Source organism: Heloderma suspectum, chromosome 7, assembly GCF_057233095.1.
Source record: "Heloderma suspectum isolate Gila_16-S chromosome 7, 16-S_ref, whole genome shotgun sequence".
Classification (NCBI taxonomy): domain Eukaryota; kingdom Metazoa; phylum Chordata; class Lepidosauria; order Squamata; family Helodermatidae; genus Heloderma; species Heloderma suspectum.
The window spans coordinates 5,127,826-5,154,421 of NC_139464.1; the positions used below are offsets into that span (position 1 = coordinate 5,127,826).

Genomic DNA, 26,596 nt, shown 5'->3' on the forward strand with positions numbered 1-26,596 from the left:
CATAGGATTGCAGCCTTACAGGGCAATTCTGTGCACATCTACTTGGAGGTAAGTTGCAGAGAGATGAATGGGGCTTGCTCCCAGATAAGTATGTATTATTTTGTCAATATTTTGTTTCATTTTTTCCAATATATTTTCATCACTGTAGTATCCCGCCCCCCCCACCTGCCCACATTCACCCAGTAATTTTGCTCTTCAGTTACTCGGGCCTATGGCAACTCAGTGTGTAAGCAGCACGCATAACCAGCATAAAACGCCTGGCTGCAGCAGACATTGAGATGTTCAGCTGTACCATGTGCGCCCTCTTCTGGATGCAAAGTGCTAGTGCTGATTTGCAGTCACCAGACCTGCTGAGCAATTAACGGTGTATATGATGAATTTGTGAATGGGTATATTTAAAATATTTATTGGCTGCCTTAGGACAGGAGCCCTCCCAAGGTGGTGTACAACAGTAAAACACATAATAAAAACAGAGTCAGCAGTAAAAAATAGTCAAGACACAGTAAAAGCAATTACTGTACTGATAAATAGAATAACTTTCTTATTATAACATTTGTATCCAGGCTTTCCAAAGAGCTAATTTTATTCTCACAACAACTCTGTGAGGTAGATTGAGCTGATAGATATTGACTGTCTTGGCCCCCTATCAAAAGATGCTTCCTTTGCTATTTTATTAGGTTGGAGTAAGAAGACTAGCATAGAAACCAAACTGAATTTAGCTAACTATGCAATTGGTTTTCTGGTTAAAACGTTATTAAAAATGTAGCTGGGCCATGGTGTCTCATGGCTGCTTCTCTGGGCATGCCATTTGTATGTCCTGCTGCCTTGTTTTCTTTATCTCTACAGGAGATAGAGCCAAACAGTTCTGAGTTCACTTCCTGTGGTTATCTTGTGGCCTCTTCTTACTGTCTCAGCCACAATTCCCAGCCCTGACCTCCTGTCCCCTGTAACCTTCTCCTTTCCTGAGGTTGGAATCCAGGTATTCTTTTCCCTCTCAATTTCCTCCCGTGCTCCTGGCCCCAAATCACAAGCTTATGTAGTCCTGCTTGCCGTTTGCTGTCCAAAAAACCAAAAGTGATGCCAGTTTATTTTGTGTCAACTTGCCCAGCCTTTCAGAGACAACCACCTTCCTCAGGGGTTCCCTAAAATACATGACCTATTACACTTTTAAACACATATTGCATACTCAAGACATGCAGCACAAAAATAGCATAGTCTAATCAACAGCATACATTCACAAACACACTATATACTTTCAGCACAAGAAAACTCCCAAATAAAATTCTTACATGGATGCCTATCTGCTCCTGACTAGCCCCTGCTGTGGGAAGTTGCCTTACTCAGTCAGACCATTAGCTCTGTATTGTTTATACCAGCTTGTCAGCTGACCCCACCGCCTGAAGGTGCTCACTGACCTTGCAACCCAGTGGAGAAGCACTGGGCCCTATAAAACCCTTTCTTCTAGGCTGGTCTGGTAGCCTGAGCAACTTGTCCCATTGGATAACAACACCGATTCTCTCTTGTCTCACCTCACATGGTCTATCCAATCTGGCATGCGCGATTTAACCTTCACCCTGTCTCTAACAATGCATTCTGCCTCTGATACTTGTTTCCTGTTTGCCTGATGGGTGTATTGCTGTTTTTGTGAACCTCTGGGACAGAGGTGGCCAAATTTGGGGGCTCCAGGGGCCAATTTCAACTCACCAGTGGCCACAACTCCATTGCTGCACGCTGCCAAATTTCAGTGGCAACATCATCAAAACAATCAGAAGTGGGCTTCTTTTCTTCCCCACACATGCAAATTTATGCAAATATAATTGGTAGATTAATTGACTACAACTCATATGATTGCCTGGGCTAAGATTTCTTTAACTGGGCTACAGTCTCACTGTTTATCTATTTACCACCACCACCCCACCACCCCCAAAACCCCTCTTTCCTGATGCTAGTTTGCCAGAACTGTGGCTGCGAATGTCACTGCAGATTTAACATCTGCGGTCTCCTAAGGAAGGTGGTTGGAGGGAAATCAACGGTGCAGAAGAAGTCCCCCACTAGCTCTCCTTCTACCAAGAGGCGACTGAAGAAGAACCTCTCCAAACTCAGCCAGCACATTTTCTGCGACAGCGACTCCTCGGGGTCGGACAGTTTGGATTCACAGATGTCATCGTGGAACAGGAGCCAGACAGGAGACAGCCTCAGCGTTTCCAGCCATAAAGCAAGAAAGACAGCACAGAAGCCAAGGTATCGAGGGAGCCCCTGGGTGAGGGAGCAACCTTGCCCCCGCTGCAAAGCCAAGAGGACGAGAGAATGGCTTGCCCAGCACTTCTTTCAGCCAGAGCTCTTTCCCCAAGAAAAGCACAACTAATCGGAAGAAGAGGAGCAACTTCAAGGGAGTTGTGATGTGTGTGACCCACTTTAGGCCAAGCCTCACTTGGAGGTTGTTTGGTTGAAGATGGACAAGATGGGTGGTTCACACTGCTTAGCTACAACCGAGGGTTGACTCATGTCAATAAAGCATAGGGATGCCTCATAATCATACTGTTTTCAACATCAATGTGAAGTGTGTGTGTGATGAGGGAAGGGTACTGACTTGTTAAGATACAGTTTCCTGACCTAATGGTTTCCAGCTTCTTTCAGTACAGGAGGAGCCCCGTGTTCTGTAGCTTTCATATAAAACAGATCAAGTACAATAATAACATTTAGCTTTTAAGAGTGCTTGCAGGCTGCAGTCCTACAAAACTCTGACTTTGAAGTAAACATCACCGAACACAATAGGACTTACATCCAAATAAATATGTATAGATTCAGGCTGTGCATGTTCAAAACACTCCACGTGCATTATTTTCTTAAATCTTTACAACAGCCCTGAAAGGTAGGCCAATAGAATACTAGTATGGCAGATTGGGTGGCTGAGGAATCTGTGGCTGAAATGAGTTTTGAACTGGAGAACGTCTTGTCTCACAGCCCAGGCTCTAAGGGTGCTGTCCTTTGTAACCCTAAAAGTGCATGCCAATCTCGCCTCTTGTCGTCCTTTCAACAGTAAGAGGGCGGGCCCCCTTCACTACTAAAAGGATGGCTTTGCAAGAAATGATGTTAGGGTGGGAAGCAAGCTCCAAGAGAAGCAAGCTCACTTCCATGCTCCACCAGCATCTCAACTCATGCAGCCACTCCATGCGCGGAGGGCTGGCACTTGCGCATGCCCTTTGCTGGTTGGGATATTCTGCAGCACCATGGGGAAAGTGTGCGTGTAAAGCCCTGCCCTTGGGTAGATGTACAGGTCTGGTGAGGCTGTTTCACTCCCCTGCTATTTTTCTGCAAGGGTAAGGGGTTCTCTACCAGCAACAGGAACCCCCTTTCACCCCACATTTAGGTCCACAGGTTGTCTGCATGAAGGCATCCCGATGTCCAAATGCAGGGAGCAATTGATTAAGTCGCTGGCCTTCAGAGCAGGATAGGTATGAGAGAGTTAATAAGCCACCTGCAGGGCTATATCAAGCGTGAGCCAAGGTCACTACGCAAACAAAGCTGTTAAAGCAGAATGTGCGGTTCCTAAACATAACTTATTTTTGACGTGACATCCCAACTTCCCATGAACCTGACTTGACACTGTAAAGTGTAACATGGGAAGCGTGCCTGCAGCTGTTGCTGCTTCCTGCCAGCTCATGTTGGCAGAATTTTACCCTTCTGGCCATTCCCACCACAGAAGGAAGAAAAGCCAGGAAGAAATATTTCTGGGTTGATTTTTCATTATTAGCTTTCTCACAATAATTAAAGGTTTTATAGCGTCTAGGTGAGAAGGTCTTGAAGCACTAAAGCTCACGCGATCATCATTTAATCAGTTCCTAAGGGGCCACGTGATGCTTTGCCCTTTTTCTTTCTTTTCTTTTTTACAGCTGCAGACTAACATGGAATTTACTATTTGGATCAGATTTAAAAGAAGAACAACCCAGAAGCTGGGTTCCTTAGTGGGGAAGGGGGCACTCCATACATGCTCAGAGGCACAGTGTATCACTCCTTCCTTTTAAAAAAAGCCTTCATTCCCTTCAAGGGAAGAACACTTTATACAGACTTAGCGTTGCTTTGCCAAGATTGCCAGAGTATTTTTCACGTCAAAGCCGTACAGTCAGCTATAGCAGGAAACCAGAGCATGCTGAGGTACGCTGTCAGTGTATGCCTTCTTCCGTCATTGCAATTAACATACTCCCTGTGCTAAAAAATAAGACCCAAGACAATAAAATACAATGTAAAAATTTTAAATTTTAAAACTGAAGTATATATAAAAAATCACCAAATAGAAGCTAGCAGCAGTGCATGGATTTAAAACAGAAACTGAAAATTAAAATGCTTGGGGAAATAAAAAGGTCTTCACGTGCCAAAAAGAACACAGTGAGCCTCTCTGGGAAGCTCATTCCACAACCAGGGTGCCAGAACAGAAAAGGCCCTCTTTTTAGTAGCCACCCACCTCACTTCCTTTGGTAGGGCCTCCTGGAGAAGGACTACTGAAGACAAGGTCTGGTCAGGTATATATGGGAAAAGATAATCCTTCAGGTTACCTGGCCCCAAGCTGTTTAGGACTTTGAATGTTAATACCAGCTCTTTGAATTGGGCCTGGCAATGGCCTGGTGTCAGTGCAGATGGAAAAGTACTGGCATAACATTATCATGTTGGTCAGTCCCCATTAACAATCTCGCTGCCCTATTTTGGACCAGCTGAAGTTTATTTTCAAAGGCAGCCCTATGTATGACGCATTGCAGTAATCTAGACAAGAAGTTATCAGAGCATGGATAACTGTAGCTAGGCTATCTCTGTCCAGATATCTGCCTAAGCTGAAAAAAGTTCCCTTTGAGGTCCCTTTCAGCTGTGTGGATAGATGGGGGGCTAGCAGTTCAGCCTTGAAACAAGACATCTCATGTCCTAAATAAGCATAGGTTGCTTCTGGAACATCCAGTAGCTAGGCAAGAGTGAGTAATTTTGCCTTGGGCACGCCTGTGTGTTTACTTTAGTGCTTCCTTGAACCAATCTTGCCAACCTTGCTCAAACTCCTCTACCCTTTAATCATTGCTACGTCAGGGTAAGCGGTACGTTCCGAAGGTAAGATACTTTCTTATCTACCAGGGTGCCTTGAACCTTTTGACTTACCTGGGAATTCAAACACATGGCATCCCTCTGGAAAAAGACCTAACAGGAGGCCGCTGATGACATGCACACATAAGTACAGCCTAGCCAGACCTTAATTTTCCTGGACAGCTTTTAAAAGATGAGACTGCTTCTGCTTTTCGGGGTTCTCACTGGGGCTACCTGTGGCCTGAAAACATTTGTTGGGTGAGTTATCTTTTCAATTCCAGTCTTCCTGGAATGCTTTCTTTATTCGCTATCAAATATTTCAGCCCCAAAGACATAGCAGCTTTCCCCAACCTGGTGCCCTCCAGTTGTTCTGGACTTCAAAACCAATTGGCAGGTAATGATGGGAATTGTAGTCCAACACATCTGGAGGGCACCAGGTTGGGGAAGGCTTATCCATAGAATTTAATGTTTGCATTTGGGGCAGTATCAAAACACATTACATTGCCCCCGAAAGATGTACGTATTTCTTAAATGCAATAATTGCTATGAACTCTTTCCATGTGAACATTTTAGACATGAAATCAGTTTAATAGTACTTAATATGTACATACTGCTTCTCTCTGTGTTGCATATACTGTAATCATAGAATCATAGAGTTTGAAGGAGCCATGTAGGTCATCGAGGAAGGCCTTCTAACAACAACAAAAAAGTGTCTGAAACATGTCAGGCTTTTTACTAATAAAACCTTGTACAGCATCCTGAAACGATTCTCTCTTTTTGGGTTCATCGAGTCCAACCCCCTGTTCTTACAACAACCCTGTAAGTTAGTAATTGTTGTTCCTATATTGCACACAGGAGGTTCAGACTAATAAAGGGTGGTTTTCCTAAGTTACCTGATGATTTTATGGCTGAAGGAAGATTTTAATCTGGGATTTTCTGGGAATTACATAAATCATGGACTTATATTTTTTGTATTTATTCATTACATTTCTATACCGCCCAGTAGCCAAAACTCTTTGGAAGGTTCACAACAATTAAAACCACAAAATACAATATAAAATGTAGAAGTTTAAAGCTACAGTATAAAGTACAGACCAAAATAAAATGTAGCAGCAATGCAGAGATTTAAAGTACAGTAACAGATTTAAAACAACAGAGCTAAAAGACTAAAATGCCTGGGAAAATAAAAAGGTCTTCACCTGGTGCCAGAAAGAGCACAACGTAGGTGCCAGGCAAACCTCTCAAGAAAACGAATTCCACAACTGGGGTGCCACAGCAGAAAAGGCCTTCTTCTTGGTAGCCACCTGCCTCCATTCCTTTGTCAGGGACTCCCAGAGAAGGACTGCTGAAGATGATCTTAGGATAGGGTCTGGGCAGGTACATATGGGAGGATATGATCCTTCAGATAACCTGACCCCAAGCCATTTACGGCTTTGAATGTTAGTACCAGCACTTTGAGTTGGACCCAGACATGGACTGACAGCCAGCACAGATGGAAAAGTACTGGCATAATATCACCACGTTGGTCATTCCCTGTTAACAGTCTCACTGCCCTATTTTGGGCCAGGTGGAGTTTCTAGACCATTTTCAAAGGCAGACCCACATATAATGCATTGCAGTAATCCAGATGAGAGGTTATCAGAGCATGGAAACTGTATGTCCAGATAGGGACAAAGTTGGTATATCAGCCTAAACTGATAAAAGGTGCTCCAAGCCACTGAGTTAATCTGTGCCTCAAGTGACAGTTCTGTATTCAAGAGCATCCCCAAACTACAACCCTGATCCTTTAGGGGGAGTGCAGCACCCACCCACTCCAGAACAGGTTGAACTTCACCTAGCCAGGCAGATGAACCATCCGCTACAAATACCTCTGTCTTGTCTGGATTGAGTCCCGGTTATTGGCCTTCATCCAGTCCATTACCGTGCCCAGGCACTGGTTCAGAATAGCCACTGCCTCACCTGGATTAGATAAAAAGGAGAGATAGAGCTGGATGTCATTCGCTTCTTGGTGACACCTCAGCCCACACCTCCTGATAACCTCCCCCAGTAGATGTTGAACAGCATGGGAGATAGAACAGAGCCCTGTGGAGCCCTGTAGCATAGTTGCCAAGGCACAGAGCAATAATCCCCCAGCACCACCTTCTGCAATCAGCCATCCACGCAGGATTGGAACCATTGCAGGGCAGTGCCTCCAGCTCCCAGCCCAGGTAACCTGTCCAAAAGGATACCACGGTTGATGGTATCGAAAGCCGCTGAGAGGTCCAACAGAATCAACAGGGTCACACTCCCCCTGTCCCTCTCCCAGCAAAGTCCATCCCACAGGATGACCAAGGCAGTTTTTGTTCCAAAACCAGGCCTGAAGCCCAGTTGAAATGGATCTAGATAATCAGTTTAATTCAAGAGTGCCTGAGACTTCTGGTTTGGGACAGATGTAGCTCTGGCAACTTCCACAGGCTCTCCATAGGAGCTTATCTCAAACAGCTTTTTAAAAGGTTGAAAAACCTTTTCAACCCACCCACCCCTGGAATGGAAAGGGGGGGCAAGGCAATTAGCTCTGGGTGGATGTGTCTGGTGGTGAAAAGAAAATCTGATGCTGTAAAGAACAATATTGTTTAGGAACCTGGAATGTAAGATCAATGAATCAAGGTAAGCTGGAGGTGGTCAAACATGAGATGGCAAGATTGAACATCGACATCTTGGGAATCAGTGAACTAAAATGGACATGGGCGAATTTAATTCAGGTGACCATCATATCTACTACTGTGGGCAAGAATCCCTTAGAAGAAATGGAGTAGCACTCATAGTCAACAAAAGGGTGGGAAAAGCAGTACTGGGGTACAATCTCAAAAACGATAGAATGATCTCAGTACGAATCCAAGGCAAACCATTCAACATCACAGTAATTCAAGTCTATACCCCAGCCACTGAGGCCGAAGAAGCTGAGGTTGATCGGTTCTATGAAGACCTACAACACCCTCTAGAACTAACACCAAAAAATGATGTCCTCTTCATCATAGGGGATTGGCATGCTAAAGTAGGAAGTCAAGAAATCACCGGGATAACAGGCAGGCATGGCCTTGGTGTACAAAATGAAGCAGGACAAAGGCTAATAGAGTTTTGCCAAGAGAACACGCTGATCATAGCAAACACTCTTTTCCAACAGCACAAGAGGCGACTCTACACATGGACATCACCAGGTGGTCAATATCGAAATCAGATTGATTATGTCCTTTGCAGCCAAAGATGGAGACGCTCCATACAGTCAGTAAAAACAAGACCTGGAGCTGACTGTGACTCAGATCATGTGCTTCTTATTGCAAAATTTCGGCTTAAATTGAAGAACGTAGGGAAAACCACTAAACCATTCAGGTATGACCTAAATCATATCCCTTATGAATATACAGTGGAGGTGAGGAATAGATTTAAGGGATTAGACCCAATAGACAGAGTGCCTGAGGAACTATGGACGGAGGTCCGTAACATTGTTCAGGAGGCAACAACTCAATCCATCCCAAAGAAAAAGAAATGCAAGAAAGCCAAGTGGCTGTCTGATGAGGCTTTACAAGTAGCTGAGGAAAGAAGGGAAGCGAAAAGCAAGGGAGAAAGGGGAAGATATACCCACCTGAATGCAGATTTCCAGAGAATAGCAAGGAGAGACAAGAAGGCTTTCTTAAATGAACAATGCAAAGAAATCGAGGAAAACAATAGAATGGGAAAGACTAGAGATCTCTTCAAGAAAATTGGAGATCTCAAGGGAATGTTTGATACGTTGCTACTGGGAAAACCATAGCTTTGATTAGATGGACCTTTGTCGGCAAGGTGATGTCTCTGCGTCTTACTATGCTGTCTAGGTTTGCCATAATTTTCCTCCCAAGGAGCAAGCGTCTTTTAATTTCATGGCTACAGTCACCATCTGCGGTGATCTTGGAGCCCAAGAAAATAAAATCTGCCACTGCTTCCATTTCTTCCCCTTCTATATGCCAGGAAGTGATGGGGCCAGATGCCATGATCTTAGTTTTTTTAATGTTGAGTTTCAAACCAGCTTTTGCATTCTCCACTTTCACCCTCATCAAGAGGCTCTTTAGATCCTCTTCGCTTTCTGCCATTAGGGTGGTATCGTCTGTGTATCTGAGGTTGTTGATAATTCTCCTGGCAATCTTAATTCCGACCTGTGATTCATCCAACCCGGCATTTCTCATGATGTACTCTGCATATAAATTAAATAAGCAGGGCGGCAATATACAGCCTTGTTGTACTCTTTCCCAATTTTGAACCAATTGGTTGTTCCATGTCCGGTTCTTACTGTTGCTTCTTGACCCTCGTACAGGCTTCTCAGTAGACAGGTAAGGTGGTCTGGTACTCCCATCTCTTTAAGAATTTGCCACAGTTTTTTGTGATCACACAATCAAAGGCTTTAGCGTAGTCAATGAAGCAGAAATAGACGCTTTTCTGGAATTCTCTTGCTTTCTCCATGATGCAGCGAATGTTGGCGATTTGTTCTCTAGTTCCTCTGCCTCTTCGAAACCCAGCTTGTACTTCCGGTAGTTCTCGGTTCACGTACTGCTGAAGCCTAGTTTGTAGGATTTTGAGCATCACCTTGCTGGCATGTGAAATGAGCGCAATTGTGCGGTAGTTTGAACACTCTTTGGCATTGCCCTTCTTTGGAATTGGAATGTAAACTGACCTTTTCCATTCTTGTGGCCACTGTTGAGTGTTCCAAATTTTGGAACTTGATGGCCTTGTGGGCCCCTTCCAACCCTACTACTATTCTATGAAATCTGTTGGCATATTGAGTGCACCACTTCAACAGCATCATCAACAGCAAATTACCAGTTGTTTTCCAGGCCAAATTCAAGGTGTTGGTTTTGACCTTTAAAACCCTATATGGTTCCGGCCCAGCCTATCTTAAGGAGTGCCTCCAGCAACACCAGACAGGCCGCTTAACAAGATTAGCCTCGGATGGCTTTCTCTCTGTCCCATCAGCCAGGACAGCTAGACTGGTGGGGACAAGGGAGAGGGCCTTTTCTGTGGTGGCCCCACTCTGTGGAACTCCCTCCCTAAGGAACTCCATCATGCCCCCTCTTTAATGAGCTTCCGCCGTGCATTAAAAACGTGGTTGTTCAAGCAGGCATTTGGGGTGGGTTAGGGTATTTTGGAAAATGTTTTTATTGTAGAATTTTATTGTTTTAAACTGTTTTATTATATGTTGTACATCGCCCAGAGTGCCTGGGTGACCAGACAGATGGGTGATAACTAAATTTAATAAATAAATAATAAATAAAATCTTTTAGGATTTTAAATAGCTCAGCTGGAATACTGTCATCTCCGCCAGCTTTGTTGTTAGTAATGCTTCCTAAGGCCCACTTGACTTCACTCTCGAGGATGTCCGGCTCAAGTTCAGTGACCGAGCTATCATGGCTATCAGGGACATTAAGATCTTTCCTGTATAGTTCTTCTGTGTATTCTTTCCCTCTTCTTAATCTCATCTGCTTCTGTTAGGTCCCTGCCCTCTTTGTCCTTTATCATGCCCGTCTTTGCACAAAACGTTCCCTTGAGATCTCCAATTTTCTTGAAAAGATCTCTAGTCTTTCAATCTCTCTCTTTTATTATTATTATTATTATTACTACTACTACTACTACTACTAATATTCAGGCTTTTGGGAATGAAGTGTAAAACTGGCATTGATATAAAAGATTGTATTACTAAATTGTAAGATTGTATAATAGATATGATGTGGTTGTGTTTTTTTTTAAATAGAATATCATTGGAGGCTGGGAGATGTTGGAGTTTAAATTTAATTCTTAAGGGGTGGAGCTGGGGAGGGGGGGATGGGGAAAGAACTGGTTTCTTTTTTCTTGACCTCCTTTCTTCCTCTCCTTTATTTTTCTTTTTTCCTTTTTTTCTTCTCTTTCTGTTATTATGGTATTCTCACTAAAATATTGTGTGGATGAGAATTGAGGTATTGAGTAGGTTGTTGGTAATTCTGGTAGTGTTTATAAAGATAAAATAAATAAAAATATATATAAAAAAAATAAAATTCAAGGGTGCCTAGAATTGTCCTGCAACCACTCTCGCTCAAGCACCTTGCCCAGGAAGGGGATGTTAGCTACTGGCCTATAGTTATTAACATCATCTGGATTCAAGTTAGACTTTTTCAGAAGTGGCCCAATTACCTCTTTTAGAGAGGCTGGCACCACTCCCTCCCTCAGGGAGGAATTTACAACCTCCTGGAACCAGCGGGATATCCACTCCTTATTTGATGTAATAAGCCATGAAGGGCAAGGGTCAAGCACACACGTGATTGACCGGACTTGGCAAAGTACCTTGTCCACATCCTTAAGCCTCAATAAGTGAAACTCATCCAATACAGCTGGACCAGACAGTGCTCTGGACACCTCTATTACTGGAACTGCACTAATTGTGGTGTCCAATTTGTGATGAAGTTGAGTGACGTTATCTTCATAATGCTGTGCAAACTCGTCACAGCATGCTGCCAAGGGTTCCACAGTCTCTCTCCCTGGCCCAGAATGAAGCAGGCCAGGAACCACGCAGAAAAGCTCTGCTGGACAACGCTGAGAAGATGCAATGGTGGTGGAAAAGAACTGTCTCTTTGCCACCCTCACCGCCACAGAGTAGGCTCGATAATGAGCTTTAAGTCTGACCAAGCTGTCAGACTCAGACTCAGCACGAGTTTTCCTCCACCTGCATTCTACCCATCCTCCATCTTGCTTCATTGCCCTCATCTCAGGTGAGCTGGCTGGGCTCAGCTCAGAGGGAGACGGCGCTTGGGCACGATCATGTTGACTGCCTGAGTCATCTCTGTATTCTACAGAGTAACCTGGGCTTTGACAGAAGCATCAGCCATACCAGCTGGAAAATCCCCCAGAGCCCTCTGGAATCCATTGGAATCCATTAGGTTCCAGGGGTCGACCATTTTAATAGGTTCCCCACCTTTGCAGGGGGAAAGGCTGCCAAGAGCCTGAACCTCAATAGGAAGTGATCTGACCATGACAAGGGGACAGATGTTAATTCCCTTTAATTAATTCTTTAGTTGATTCTTTCAGATCACCGTCCTGCTGCCCACTTGAGAAAACCAGATCAAGTGTGTGTCCTTACATGCGTTGGGCTGATAATATGCTGAGACAGCACCATGGTTGGGCACAGCTGGGAGAGAGGAACCCTGCCCAGCTCCCCCACCAAGGTCTCCCTATCCTCTTTCTTCACACATAACTTTGTACACCTCTGTCATGTCTCCCCTTCATGTCCTGTGAGGATAGTGCATCATCTACATTGTCCTCCCCCATGTTTTGGCTCCTAGTACATTTGCACATGACATCCCTTGCTAAGGCAGCAATGACAGAAACAACTTAGGTCTCCAGTCCCATTTCTCTTCCAAAGTACTGGCTGCCAGTCCATTTCCGGGCCCGATTCAAAGTGCTGGTGTTAACTTTCAAAGCCCTTAACGGCTTGGGGCCAGGTTACCTGAAGGATCGCCTCCTCCCATATGTGCCTGCCCGGACCTTAAGATCATCCTCAGCGGCCCTTCTCCATGAGCCCCTGCCAAAGGAAGTGAGGCGGGTGGCTACTAGGAGGAGGGCTTTTTCTGCTGTGGCACCCCGGCTCTGGAATGAGCTCCCTAGTGAGGTTCGCCTGGCGCCTACATTGTACTCCTTTCGGCGCCAGGTGAAGATCTTTTTATTTTCCCAGGCATTTTAGCATTTTAGCTTTCTAAATTTTTAGCTTTGCTGTTTTAAATCTGTATTTTAAACTCCTGCACTGCTGCTAGGTTTTATTGTGGTTGTATTGTTATATTGTGGTTTTAATGTTCTATATATTTTAAATTGTTTTATTGTGTGCTGTTTGGTTTTAATTTTTGTGAACTGCCCAGAGAGCTTCGGCTATTGGGTGGTATAGAAATGAAATGAAATGAATAAATAAATAAATAAAGCAGTGATGGGGACCATGTGGTTCTCCAGATGTTGTGAGGTTTGCTGCAAGTTGCAGCTCAACACAGTCTGGAAGGCCACGTTCTGAAGGAAACAGAACCAGTAAATCTACCCTGGAGCATTCACCATCTTGAGCAAAGGGGAACACAAAGCCGCACGAAGACGGGCAAACAGCAGCAGGAAGCTGATTGAATAAATGAATCCATTTTCTTGTTATTGTAGTGACCAGGTTCTCCGGGTGGAACCATGCACTGAAGAGCAGGTCCAGCTTCTAAAGGAGCTGGAAGCACTGGAACCTCTCCAGGTATGTTGTTTTGTCTGAGGGTGTTAGCTAATGATCTATTCTGCATGTCAATCAATGTTGTGACAGGACAGCTCATTTGGAGACTGACGGAGAATACGAGAATAGGGAGAATGCATTGCAGTCTACTGACAGTTCCTTTCAGAAGCCTGGCCCACACTTTGCGTAACTGCAGCTACGAATACCTTGCACAAGCACCTTTGGTAGCTCCTTTAGAGTTCTGACTGAAACCCGGAGCAGATTCATCACCCACTGACCTCAGAGCCACCAGCCTCCACTGTGCAAAAAAACAGACAAAATTGCTCCAACATCAATTAAGATGTGTGTGTGTTTTCTCTTTTCAATTATTAATTATCCCTGCTTTTCAGCAAAGATTGCCTTCCTAAGCAGTTTACAATTAAACTCCACGCAGTGGCAGACTATAATCAGGGAGGCGTTGCTGTGTGCTTGGGAGTCTCTTTTGGTCACTGGCAGTTGATAACATATTTTCTTTGTATTTTATTTATTTTAAAACATTTCTTGGCTGCCTTTCAGGGCAGAAGCCCTCCCAAGGCGGCTCACAGCAATAAAATACATAAAAATAGCTAAAATATTAAAAGCGATAAAAACATAAACATAATGAAACCGCAATAAAAACAACAATAAAAGCCAACAATAAAACCAGCAGCAGCAACAACAGCAATAACAGCAACAACAGCAGTCATATGAAGAGAAGGCCACAGTGAAATAATATGTATTCAAGGCCTTCTTAAAAGCCTGTAATCATGGAGAATGGCAGACCTCTATTGGCAATTTGTTCCAAAGGTGTGGGGCCACTGCAGAGAAGGCCCTCATATGTGGTCATCCACCTAACTGCTCTTGCGGGTGGGCAAATGAGAAGGGCCTCTTCTCTTCAGCAATAGGGAGGAGATGCTGCAGCTGGATGTCCAGGCTGACTGACTGGCATGATGTGATAACCCACGGGCCGCCCTTCCAACGATCTCTAGAGTTAATCATCCGGTTGCACAGAGGCTGCATGAGATGGGCTGAATTCTGCTTGAAACATAAGAGCCCTGCTGGATCAGACCAAGGGTCCATCTAGTCCAGTATTCTACTCACACAGTGTTCAACCAGCTGCCTTTGGGAAACCCACAAGTAGGACATGAGTGCAACAGCTGTCTCCCACCCAAGTTCCCCAGCAGCTGGTGTACATGGGCATACTGCCTCTGATACTGGAGATAGCATATAATCGTATGGACTAGTAGCCATTGATAGCCTTATTCTCCTCCAAGAATTTGTCCCATCCCTTTTAAAGCCATCCAAATTGGTGGCCCTCACTACATCTTGGGGTGATTAATTCCATAATTCAACTATGCTCCATGTGAAGGAGGACTTCCTTTTGTCTGTCCTGGATCGCCCACCACTCAGCTTCCTGGGATGCCCCCATTGGGTTCTAGTATCATGAGAGATGGAGAAAAATATCTCCCTGTCCTCAGGGCCACCTACACATTATGTGCATGTTTTCATATTTGTTCCCCAAACAGTGGTGTATTTCTGTTTTTTTTAAAAATTAAAAGCAACTTTAGAAGGGTTGACTGAAAACGAAGAAGCAGTAGAGGAGAGAGAGAACTCAAATCTGTCCCTGCCTGCCACCTTCCCACTCCATATTAGCGCTTTTGAAGAAATGTTTTCTGCTCCGGGCTTTATAATGGATCTCTCCTCCCTGCCCTCAAGGTTTTGGGCTTGCCATCAGCCCTTTGTAGATCTGTTCTTGGTCAGAGTCAGAGCTCACCCCTGTAGGGAAATAAATAAGTCTGAGCTGAATGTGGAGGGGTTGCTTCCAACCCAGCCCAGCCACAACTCTATATACAACATCTATATTTAGTACAGGTCAACAAAAAGGTCCAGTGATATAAAGCAAGATCCAGAAAGCCGAGCCCACGATCTTTAAGTTGCCCTGTGCGGTAATATGATTGTGTTTCTGCTGTATTTGGAGATGCATTTGAGCATCTTGTGAGCTGCTACCTAATTTCTCTTTCAGTGGTTCCTTGACTCCTTTTGCTTTTCTGCTTGTCAGCTTGATTTCTGGCGGTTCCCTTCATACCCAAATGAGCCAGCGGATGTCCAAGTGCCCTTCGCCTGTCTTCAAGCTGTCAAAGTCTTTCTGGAGTCCCACCAGATCAAGTACTATGTCCTGATAGAAGATGTCCAGGTAGGCCACACACACACACAAAAGGGCCGGTGAAGCTTCACTTAGCAGCATTAGTGCATGAGAAGTAGCTCCATATACATCAGGGTCAGACAGCACAGGTGCAAAAGGGGCAATTAACAGCAACAACAATGGCCAGGCTTGGACTTTGGACTCTCCGAAGTCCAGCCTGGACAACATCAACATCATCACTGTTCTTTTCTAGAAGTGGCACCTGCAACAAAATGTTGCAGCATGGAGTGCTCCTGCTCAGTGTTCCAGTAGGCCAGCCATGCTGCCCTCAAGGCAGCTGTATTCCATCCCCCAGCTTTCTATTCCCCTCTCCAACAGTCAGTCAGCATTTTGTGGCCTCTGAGCATGCTCGGCCCCCACTGGACTGTTTTGAGTCCCCCCACCCCACCTCATGCTTCTTATTCTACAGGTGTTTCTTCCTTCTCCAAATCTTGGGGTTTTCCTGATCCTGCTGATACCTCTGTCTGGTGCGCAGATCAGAGCTGGGTAACCCGCGATCTGTGGGCCACATGTGGCTGTCTGCTGCCCTCCATGTGGCCTGCTGAGCCCTGGGCAGTCCCACCCACTTTTCCTCGCAGCCCAACATAACCAGATGCCAAAAATAGGACATGAGCACAGAAGCGCCTTCCTGCTTGTGTTTCTCAGGAGCTGGTAGGGAGAGGCATACTGTCACTGATACCGGAGGTAACATATAGCCATCATGGCTAGTAATGATAGCCTTATCCTCCCCCATGAATGTGTCTACCCACATTTGAAAGGCATCCAGGCCGGTGGCCAGCCATCACCACATCTTGCAGCAATGAATTCCATACTTTCACTATCCGCTCAAAACAGTTGTGATGTGTGTGTGTGGGGGGGGAGTCTTCAATCCATGCATCTGATCCCCTTCCTTCCAAACCCTCAGGCAACAGTCTTTAAAATCCAGACCATTCATAAGCAATTCACACCCGGCTTTTTCTTTTTGCAATTGTGAGTGGAGCTTGAGTTTATGGGTGGGACTTCTTTGTTTTGCTCAGAGACCTGGGAGAGCAAGCAAGCAAGCATTTTCCATCCTGATAGATGTTCTTGTCTTAGGCCATGGTGGATGAAGAAACTCGAAACATGGACTTCAATCAACAAAGAGAACGCAGCAGCAACAGCTTCAACTATGGTGCATATCATCCATTAGATTCAGTAAGTAAGACAAGAGTCTCTAACTATGTGGTGTAACTAGCCATAACTGTGGGAGGAACCCTATCTGTTTTAATGTTCCAAGGAGCTAATGCCATCCATTTAGAGAGAGGACACAGACAGGAAGATTCCAAAACTGACCAAGGTAGAAAATCTGAGCTAAGTGTCAAAGACCAAAATTTAGTTGTTGTTGTTGTTGTTCAGTCGTTCAGTCGTGTCCGACTCTTCGTGACCCCATGGACCATAGCACGCCAGGCCTTCCTGTCCTGCGCTCTCTCCCGGAGCGTGCTCAAGTTCATATTCATTGCATCGGTGATGCTATCTAGCCATCTCATCCTCTGCCGTCCCCTTCTCGTTTTGCCTTCAGTCTTTCCCAGCATCAGGGTCTTTTCCAGGGAGTTTTCTCTTCGCATTAGGTGGCCAAAATATTGGAGCTTCAGCTTCATTATCTGTCCTTCCAATGAGCACTCAGGGTTGATTTCCTTTAGGATGGACTGATTTGACCTCCTTGCAGTCCAGGGGACTCGTAAGAGTCTTCTCCAGCACCACAGTTCGAAAGCATCAATTCTTCGGCGCTCAGCCTTCCTTATAGTCCAGCTCTCACAGCCATACATTACTACTGGGAAAACCATGGCTTTGATTAGACGGACCTTTGTCGGCAAGGTGATGTCTCTGCTTCTTACTATGCTGTCTAGGTTGGCCATAGCTTTCCTCCCCAGGAGCAAGCGTCTTTTAATTTCATGGCTACAGTCACCGTCTGCGGTGATCTTGGAGCCCAAGAAAGTAAAATCTGCCACTGCTTCCATTTCTTCCCCTTCTATATGCCAGGAAGTGATGGGGCCAGATGCCATGATCTTAGTTTTTTTAATGTTGAGTTTCAAACCAGCTTTTGCACTCTCCTCTTTCACCCTCAACAAGAGGCTCTTGAGATCCTCTTCGCTTTCTGCCATTAGGGTGGTATCGTCTGCATATCGGAAGTTGTTGATAATTCTCCCAGCAATCTTAATTCCGACCTGTGATTCATCCAACCCGGCATTTCTCATGATGTACTCTGCATATAAGTTAAATAAGCAGGGTGACAATATGCAGCCTTGTCGTACTCCTTTCCCAATTTTGAACCAATCGGTTGTTCCATGTCTGGTTCTGACTGTTGCTTCTTGACCCTCGTACAGGTTTCTCAGGAGACAGTTAAGGTGGTCTGGTACTCCCATCACTTTAAGAATTTGCCACAGTTTGTTGTGATCCACACAATCAAAGGCTTTAGCGTAGTCAATGAAGCAGAAATAGACGTTTTTCTGGAATTCTCTTGCTTTCTCCATGATGCAGCGAATGTTGGCGATTTGATCTCTAGTTCCTCTGCCTCTTCGAAACCCAGCTTGTACTTCCGGTAGTTCTCGGTTCGCATACTGCTGAAGCCTAGCTTGTAGGATTTTGAGCATCACCTTGCTGGCATGTGAAATGAGCGCAATTGTGCGGTAGTTTGAACACTCTTTGGCGTTGCCCTTCTTTGGAATTGGAATGTAAACTGACCTTTTCCAGTCTTGTGGCCACTGTTGAGTGTTCCAGATTTGTTGACGTATTGAATGCAGCACTTTAACAGCATCATCTTTTAGGATTTTAAATAGTTCGGCTGGAATACTGTCATCTCCGCTAGCTTTGTTGTTACTAATGCTTCCTAAGGCCCACTTGACTTCACTCTCTAGGATGTCCGGCTCAAGTTCAGTGACCGCACTATCATGGCTATCAGGGACATTCAGATCTTTCCTGTATAGTTCTGTGTATTCTTGCCACTTCTTCTTAATCTCATCTGCTTCTGTTAGGTCCCTGCCTTCTTTGTCCTTTATCATGCCCGTCTTTGCACAAAACGTTCCCTTGAGATCTCCAATTTTCTTGAAGAGATCTCTAGTCTTTCCCATTCTGTTGTTTTCCTCGATTTCTTTGCATTGTTCATTTAAGAAGGCCTTCTTGTCTCTCCTTGCTATTCTCTGGAACTCTGCGTTCAGTTGGGTATATCTTCCCCTTTCTCCCTTGCTTTTCGCTTCCCTTCTTTCGTGAGCTACTTGTAAAGCCTCCTCAGACAGCCACTTTGCTTTCTTGCATTTCTTTTTCTTTGGGATGGATTGAGTTGCTGCCTCCTGAACAATGTTACGGACCTCCGTCCATAGTTCCTCAGGCACTCTGTCTATCAGGTCTAATCCCTGAAATCTATTCCTCACCTCCACTGTATATTCATCAGGGATATGATTTAGGTCATACCTGAACGGTTTAGTGGTTTTCCCGACGTTCTTCAATTTAAGACGAAATTTTGCAAGAAGCAGCTCATGATCTGAGCCACAGTCAGCTCCAGGTCTTGTTTTTACTGACTGTATGGAGCTTCTCCATCTTTGGCTGCAAAGGACATAATCAATCTGATTTCGATATTGACCATCTGGTGACGTCACCAGAATACTAATTGCCAAAATTGCCTAACCGCACCATTGTCACCCGGCTTTCTTGGAGCGTGCAGAGACCTGCCTAGCCAATTGCTACTGGGCAATTGCACTTGTGCCCTGGGCCATTGTAGGCAGGGAGGCCCTGGCCAAAGGAAAAGGAGGTGTGTTGGCTGTTCACATACCCAATGCAAGAGGCCTTCCTCATCTGTGCTTCCTCCAAGATGGCCCACGCCCCTTACCCTGGGGAAAAGCAGAAGTGGGGTTGCTTGCAAAAAGGGTTTGAGTGAGCAGCAATGTCTGAATTTGGGGCAAGGAAAGGCATGAGTGTAAGGCTTGCCCGGGCTTGCTGGAGTGTACCTGGAGCTCCTTGTCTCTGCAGTCATCTTTCTGAAATGCACTGGCTTTTTGCATGATCCATGTGGCCAGGCTCTGCAGGGTGCAAGGCCCTCCTTGGCATCAGGGGTTTGCACTCAGCTAGAGAAAGGGTAATGGATGTGGGAGGAAGATAGGGGCTTCTTGCTCTTTGGTGTTCAAGTGCCACAATGCCTTGTGGCACAAATGTACTGTGGCATAATAAGCTTTCAGTGAGTGGAGTCCATTGTACAGAAAGTTATTTTCAAAGATGTTGCTTTTAATGTAACTGGAGAAAAATCGCACTTGCTGAAATAAAGGTGGAGGAGCCTTGATGATCTCTGTTGCATCTGATCCCCTTGGACTCTCTGGCTTTTTGCCCACATGTGCTTCTCTCCCGCTGCCTCCCTTGAACCTTTCTGCCTGAGGTTTTTTTTTCTTCTGAAATCAAGTGCCGCCTCCCCCCGCCCCGTCTATACACCCCTTTTTACAACTAGTGGTGCCCATTAGGAGGTAGGATCATTTAAAGACACACACATAGTTTAGAGCCTCAGGCAGCGGCCTCTGGCGGCTGGGAAGTCATGGCAAAACAGCAAATTCAGCATTACTGAATTTATTAATTATTGTTATATTTTCACTGCCAGGAAAGGGGAGAGGTGCTTGTAGGATTTTCTGCCTCAGGGACCAAAACAACTTGACTGCCTTTGAGTACTACTATGCACCTTGACTGGGGTGGGTGGGGAAGGAGGCATCATTTCCTGCTCTGCCTCATGTAGCAACATGTCTTGGGGCCAGCCCTGGACATCGCTATAGAGACCTGTGGGGAGGGAAAAGGTACCTGAGACGGTACAGGAAATTCTCATCTTTAGCTGGGGTTAGGTTCCTCAGGGAAGCAAGATAGGAAGGGTTAAGCACCATGGAAAGCTCCAAATGGTGCTGGAATCCAGGCAGGGTTGTCTGTATGTTGTTCCAATAAGGAGCAGATCAAGACTGAGCCTTAAGTAGGAATTTGCCTGTCTACACTGACTGAGGTTTTGTCTCTTAAAGGGGCCTGGCCTGTTTTATCAGCCTCAAGCTGCAACAATGTGGCAGTGACTGTGGCATGCGAGTGATCTCATGGCCAGAGTCCTCAGAGTCAAAGCAACATCCTCTGGATGCCCCATGGGCATGTTTAGCCTTGAGAAGTGAAGACTAAGGGGAGATATGATAGCGCTCTTCAAGTACTTGAAAGGTTGTCCCAGAGAGGAAGGCCAGGATCTCTTCTCGATCATCCCAGAGTGCAGGACATGGAAGAATGGGCTCAGGTTACAGGAAGCCAGATTCCGGCTGAACATCAGAAAAAACCTCCTGACTGTTAGAGCAATACGACAATGGAACCAATGACCTAGGGAGGTAGTGGGCTCTCCCACACTGGAGGCGTTCAAGACGAGGCTGGACAGCCAGACTTGGATTCCTGCATTGAGCAGAGGGTTGGACTCGATGGTCTTATAGGCCCCTCCTAACCCTACTATTCTATGATTCTGTGTGGGGTAGGGAAACAACTAGGGGTACAGAGAGATCTATGGATGGAGAAACATGTCCACGATTACATCAAACTTACTGTGTAATCCTAAACCTGTTTACTCAAAAGTAAGTTGTGCTGAGTTCAATGGGATTGACTACCAGGTAAGTGTATGTAGGACTGGAGTCTTACTCCTTAGTAAATGTGCTCAGAGCGGCAACCTGCCTTATCAACACCAAAGATAAGGTCCTGTAGTTCTATCCACTACTCCATTTGAGCCAGTCCCATGACGTTACCTGCTCTATAGCTGCACTCCCCGGTGAGGGCAGTTTGTCACTGTGGGAAACCCCCGGGCGATCCCTCTGCATCTCCAGGCTTTCATTGGTCCACCCAGCTGCCTGTCTGCCTGCCTCCCTGTTGCCCCCTGTGTTCCAGATGTTTGCTGCCTCCTCAGCCCCTGGACATTGCCTGGCAATTTGTGGCCCTCCAGATGTTTTTGACTTACCGTTCCCGACAGTGGTGGGAGATCATGGGAGTTGTAAGCCAAAACATCTGGAGGGCCATAGGTTGCCCACCCCTGACTCAGACCTAGGTGCCCGGCATGCATGCTCCCACCCTCTTAGTACTTGTGTTTGGCTTAGAATCAAAACTTCTTAGATTCAAGACATTTCTAACTTTCCTGTCTCTTTCTTGTTTGTTTTTCAAAGGTAAAAATGTGGCTTATATTTCCAAGTAGTTTATCTTAACTCTGCTCTAAAAGGGCTTTCAAGGTTCTAGTCCAGGGGTGGGCAACTTGCGGCCCTTCATATTTTGGGCTACAACTCTCATCAGCTCTAGCTAGCATAGTCAATGGTAAGGGATGATGGGAGTTGTAGGCCAAAACCTCTGGAGGGCACCAGCTGCCCGCCCCTGTAATCTAGTCCGTCACATGCAACTTCTTTTCTGTTCTCCCCTCCCATAAACACCCATCTATATGCCACCCATATAAAATCCATAAGTAACTGTTTGAATTTTAGATTTACAAAGCTATGGATGTTATTGCTGCTGAACACTCCCAGTTTGTGAGCAAAGTCCAGATTGGAGAGTCGTATGAAAAACGACCCCTCTATGTCCTCAAGGTACTGTTCATGTTTGTATAATTAAAATGTGGTGTGAGGCTTACCTACTGGCTTTAATCTACAACATGCAGGTATATTATTTAATTACTTGATTGATTAATATCCCACCTTTCTTCCATTGTGGAACTGAAGGCGGCTATATGGGGTTCCCAGGAGGTCTCCCGTCCAAGCACTGACCAGACCCAGACCTGGGCTCCATCTACACGAGCCATTTAGTCTGGGGCAGCTGTGATTTGAGGTCCTTCAGGACATACGATGTAGTCGCCACTTTGCAGCCATCCACGGTTTTCACCTGGAAAATGCAGATTTCCAAAGAGGCGTTCTGCTGCGATGTTTTTGGTTTGCTGTGGGTTTCCCGTGGGCTGTCTGTGCCTTCTCCAAACCGACTTCACATTTTGTGGTGGGCATGTTGTGGGCATGCCTAGTGCTTGTGTCACTCTGTGACGCCCCTTCGCTCCCCCCATTCCTTCGCTGCTGCACAGTTACAGAGGCATAGAGAGGCGTGCTCATTTATTCAACCACACTTTCGCACACGTTCGCAGCTTTGAATCTTAGCAATGGCTGCTTTGGAGTCAATGCCCAAGGGCTTGGGGGGGTCTTGGGGGAGCAGAAGGTCCAGGACCAACGTTGCTCCAGCTACCATTTCAGAGCGATGGGTAGGCACGTACCTCTCACGTCTTGGTGTGTGTGAACCATCGTGAGAGTCTCGGGCTGGAGAACTGCCAAACAGCTGGCATGGTAATGAAGGAGCAGATCACCCACATTTTACCTAATGAGGAATGGACAGACACAACAGAACCTCTAAAATACAAAGCCAAAATGTCACACCCCCATGCTCACATGCCTGCAAAGCTGCACATTAAAATATAATGGCCAAAAAAAGGGCACAGCGGATTGTCTTGTTGGGGACGTCCGCAGTAAATCGCCTGTATACCACAGCAGAAGCAAATTTGCAGCTGCAATGCAGCACAGCGATGATAGAGTGAAGGGTGAAAGTGGTGCCATGTAGATGCTTAGCTTCCACAAGGTAGCTGTCTCAGGTGCCTTCAGACCATGCCTGTTTGGCCCTGCCCCTTTGCCTATGGCTCCACCCACCACAGGACTGCTGCCCTGAGAGCTTCTCTGAAATGGAACTTGTGCTGAAAGAGGTTTCCAATCCCTGCTTCACTAGGTGCCATGATGATGTTAAGTGGGTGTGGAAAGTGTGAAGACATACATAATATAAAGAATACCAGGTTGGATCCAGACTTCATCATACTTAGAGCAGACCCATTGAAATTAAATCACACTGACTAACTTGACTATCTTAAGTCCCACTGATTTAAAGAGGTCTACTCTAAGCATGACTAAGTCTGGATCCATTCTAATGTACAGTCAGGGCTAGAAATATTGGAACAAGGATAACTGTTTTGGCAGTGGGCCTCTGTACACCACGACATTGAAGTTGAAAGGAAACACACTCACATGGGAGCGAAGTCAGGACTTTCAGCTGTAATTCAAGGGGTTTGACAAAAGTGGGACACTAACCATTCAGGAAGGACAGCCAGTGGCCTACACACACACCCATCGTTGGTGGCTCATAAGTAATGGAACAAATGGCTGACAAGCAGCTGCATGGCCAGGGGTGGCCTGTTTCCTGGGTGCCCCATGACCAATCAAGCAGATAAGAGGCCTGGAGGTGGTTCTGAGTGTTACATGTGCATTTGGTAGCTGTTCACTGGAACTCCCCACATGAGGTCCAAAGAGGTGTCCATGCGAGTGAAGAAGGCCATCATTAGGCTGAGGAAGCAACATAAACCCATCAGAGAGATCGCAAAAACAGTGGGAGTGGCCAACACAACAGTTTGGAACATCCTGACAAAGAAGGAATTAACTGGCAAGCTCAGCAACAGCAAAGGGCCTGGAAGACCACGGAAGACAACTAAAGTGGATGACCGCAGAATTCTGCTCATGGTGAAGAGGAACACTTTCACAACATCTAGCCAGGTCAAGAACGCTCTTGAGGAGGTAGGCATATCATTGTCAACATCTACAGTCAAGAGGTGGCTTTATGAATGTAAATACAGAGGCTTCACAACAAGGTGCAAACCACTGGTAATGCTCAAGAACAGACAGGCCAGATTAGCCTTTGCCAGCAAACACCTAAAAAAGCCTGCCCAGTTCTGGAATAAGATTCTTTGGACTGATGAAACCAAGATTAACTTGTACCAGAAAGATGGGAAGAGAAAAGTATGGAGAAGGAAAGGAACAGCTCAGGATCCAAAGCATACCACCTCATCTGTCAAACATGGTGGAGGCAGTGCTATGGCCTGGGCATGTATGGCTGCCAATGGAACCGGGTCACTGGTGTTTATTGATGACCTGACTGCTGATGAAAGCAGCAGGGTGAACTCTGAAGTGTATAGGGCTATACTTTCTGCTCAGATTCAGCCGAATGCTGCCAAACTGATAGGACGCCACTTCATATGGCAGATGGATAATGACCCAAAACATACAGCAAAAGCTACCCAAGAGTTTCTCAAGGCAAAGAAGTGGGATGTTCTCCAATGGCCAAGTCAGCCACCGGATCTCAGCCCAATAGAGCATGCTTTTCACTTACTGAAGACAGGACTGAAGGCAGAAAGGCCCACAGACAAGCAGCAGCTGAAGGCAGCTGCAGTGAAGGCCTGGCAAAGCATCTCGAGGGAGGAAACTCAGCATTTGGTCATGTCCATGGGTTCCAGACTGCAGGCAGTCCTTGACTGCAAAGGATTTCATCCAGGTATTAAAGGCGATCCTTAAGTTTGAAATTATGTTGGTTTGTTCCATTACTGATGAGCCACCAATGATGGGGGTGTGTGTATGCCACGGGCTGTCCTTCCTGAATGGTTAGTGCCCCACTTTTGTTAAACCCCTTGAATTACAGCTGAAAGTCCTGACTTCGCTCCCATCTGGGTGTGTGTCCTTTCGACTTCAATGTGGTGGTGTACAGAGGGCAACTGCCAAAACAGTTATCCTTGTTCCAATATTTCTGGCCCTGACTGTATCCCTTATCTGCAGAGTGAGCCTCACCTTCTCTCAGCTTTGCAACTGGAATGACAGAAATGGTTAGCAGCAAATCGAATGTTTGCCTTAAAAGTACTGCATTGACAGCCATATGTTTATCCATGCAATTGCCAGTTATTAATATTTTAAAGTTTTTTTTTAATATACAAGACTGCTGCAGGGAATCTGGCAGGGGAGGGGGAGATTGCTGCTGATATCACAACATGTGAGCCAGTGCACAGCCAGCTCCTGCTTGGACAGAACCTCTTTTTTTTTTTTAACCAGCTCAGTTCTAGGGAGAAATAGGTACATTGGTACTGAACACAGTGAGGGTGTTTCAAGAGCAGCTCTACTACTGTGAAAATACTGTGCATTTCTGTACTCCAAATGAGGATACCACTTACACATGGTCTATTGTGCAAATACGTAGCCCTTTTTAAAAAGCTGAAATCCCGCCAATCAGCTTTTGAGGGGAAGGATGGAGTCCTGCCTTGTTCTCGTTCTCCCAAACAGCTGATTGGTGGAATTCCAGCTTTTTAAATAGGGCTGTAATGCACAGCCCTGGTTCTTGGGGAATCATGTGCACCTTCGTGAATTCCAAAAAGGTAGTCTCCTCCAATGGAGTCCTGGCACCTTAAATTTATCATCACAGCACAAGCTACATGTTGGATGATACGTATTATTTACATCCATTCCATTCAGGTTTCAGACTTGGGAATGGGATGGAAGTAGCCTTAGCTGCCCTGGTTGATGACTTACACCAGGGAATAGACAGGAGGAGCGCAACCCTGTTGGTTCTTCTGGACCTCTCAAGAGCTTTCAATACCATCAACCATGACATCTTTTTTATCTGGGTTGGGCTTATGAGGCATGGTATTAAAGTAGTTCTGGTTCTTCCTGTAAATGTTGCAATTTGTTAGAGTAGCTGTTTTTTGTATCAGTTTTATTGACATTTTACATACTTGTTTTTATGTTTTGATTGTTATTTTGTATTTTATTCTTGTTTTACTTGCATTATCCACTTTGAGCACCATTTGACAGAAAGGCGGGATACTAATTTAACAAACAAGCAAATAAATGTTTATAAATTAAAGTTTGCATTCCATTGTCTAGTTTAGCACCGGAGGAAAGAAACGTCCTGCAATCTGGATTGATGCTGGGATCCATGCTCGAGAGTGGGTCACCCAAGCTACTGCCCTGTGGACTGCGGAAAAGGTCAGCTGCTCTTTCTAACAGGACTACAAGGAAGGATTTTCCACGTATTCTGGCAAAGATGCAAAGCATTTTATTATAATATTTTCTCCATATACTTTCCCCTTTATCCCTGAACCAAGCTCCGGGGAAGAGAGTATTGGTTATATAGGCAGTCATCATGTTGGTACCCAAGATTAAAATCCACACTGCATGCAGCTGGTGAGTTCAGCTGAAGCATCCTCTGTAACAGTGCACTGAATATGAACAGCAGAAGAGCTCTACTGGATCAAACCA

The 26,596-nt window shown here is 45.5% G+C and overlaps 1 protein-coding gene across 3 annotated transcripts in view; it reads left to right on the top strand.

Annotated features, from left to right (window-relative positions):
• Positions 1–1,982: 1,982 nt before the first annotated feature.
• Positions 1,983–26,596, top strand: part of CPA2 (carboxypeptidase A2) — a 33,292-nt gene continuing 8,678 nt past the window's right edge. Inside the window, exons 1-6 of one of the 3 annotated variants that reach the window (XM_084808961.1) lie at positions 1,983–2,241; positions 13,234–13,315; positions 15,369–15,503; positions 16,587–16,685; positions 21,983–22,084; positions 26,222–26,323. In XM_084808961.1, the coding sequence (XP_084665087.1) occupies positions 2,159–2,241; positions 13,234–13,315; positions 15,369–15,503; positions 16,587–16,685; positions 21,983–22,084; positions 26,222–26,323 (603 nt within the window). In that variant the 5' untranslated portion in view covers positions 1,983–2,158. Of the gene's footprint in view, positions 2,242–5,047; positions 5,323–13,233; positions 13,316–15,368; positions 15,504–16,586; positions 16,686–21,982; positions 22,085–26,221; positions 26,324–26,596 lie in introns of those variants that run through there. The other 2 variants (XM_084808959.1, XM_084808960.1) reach the window with 2 other exon arrangements.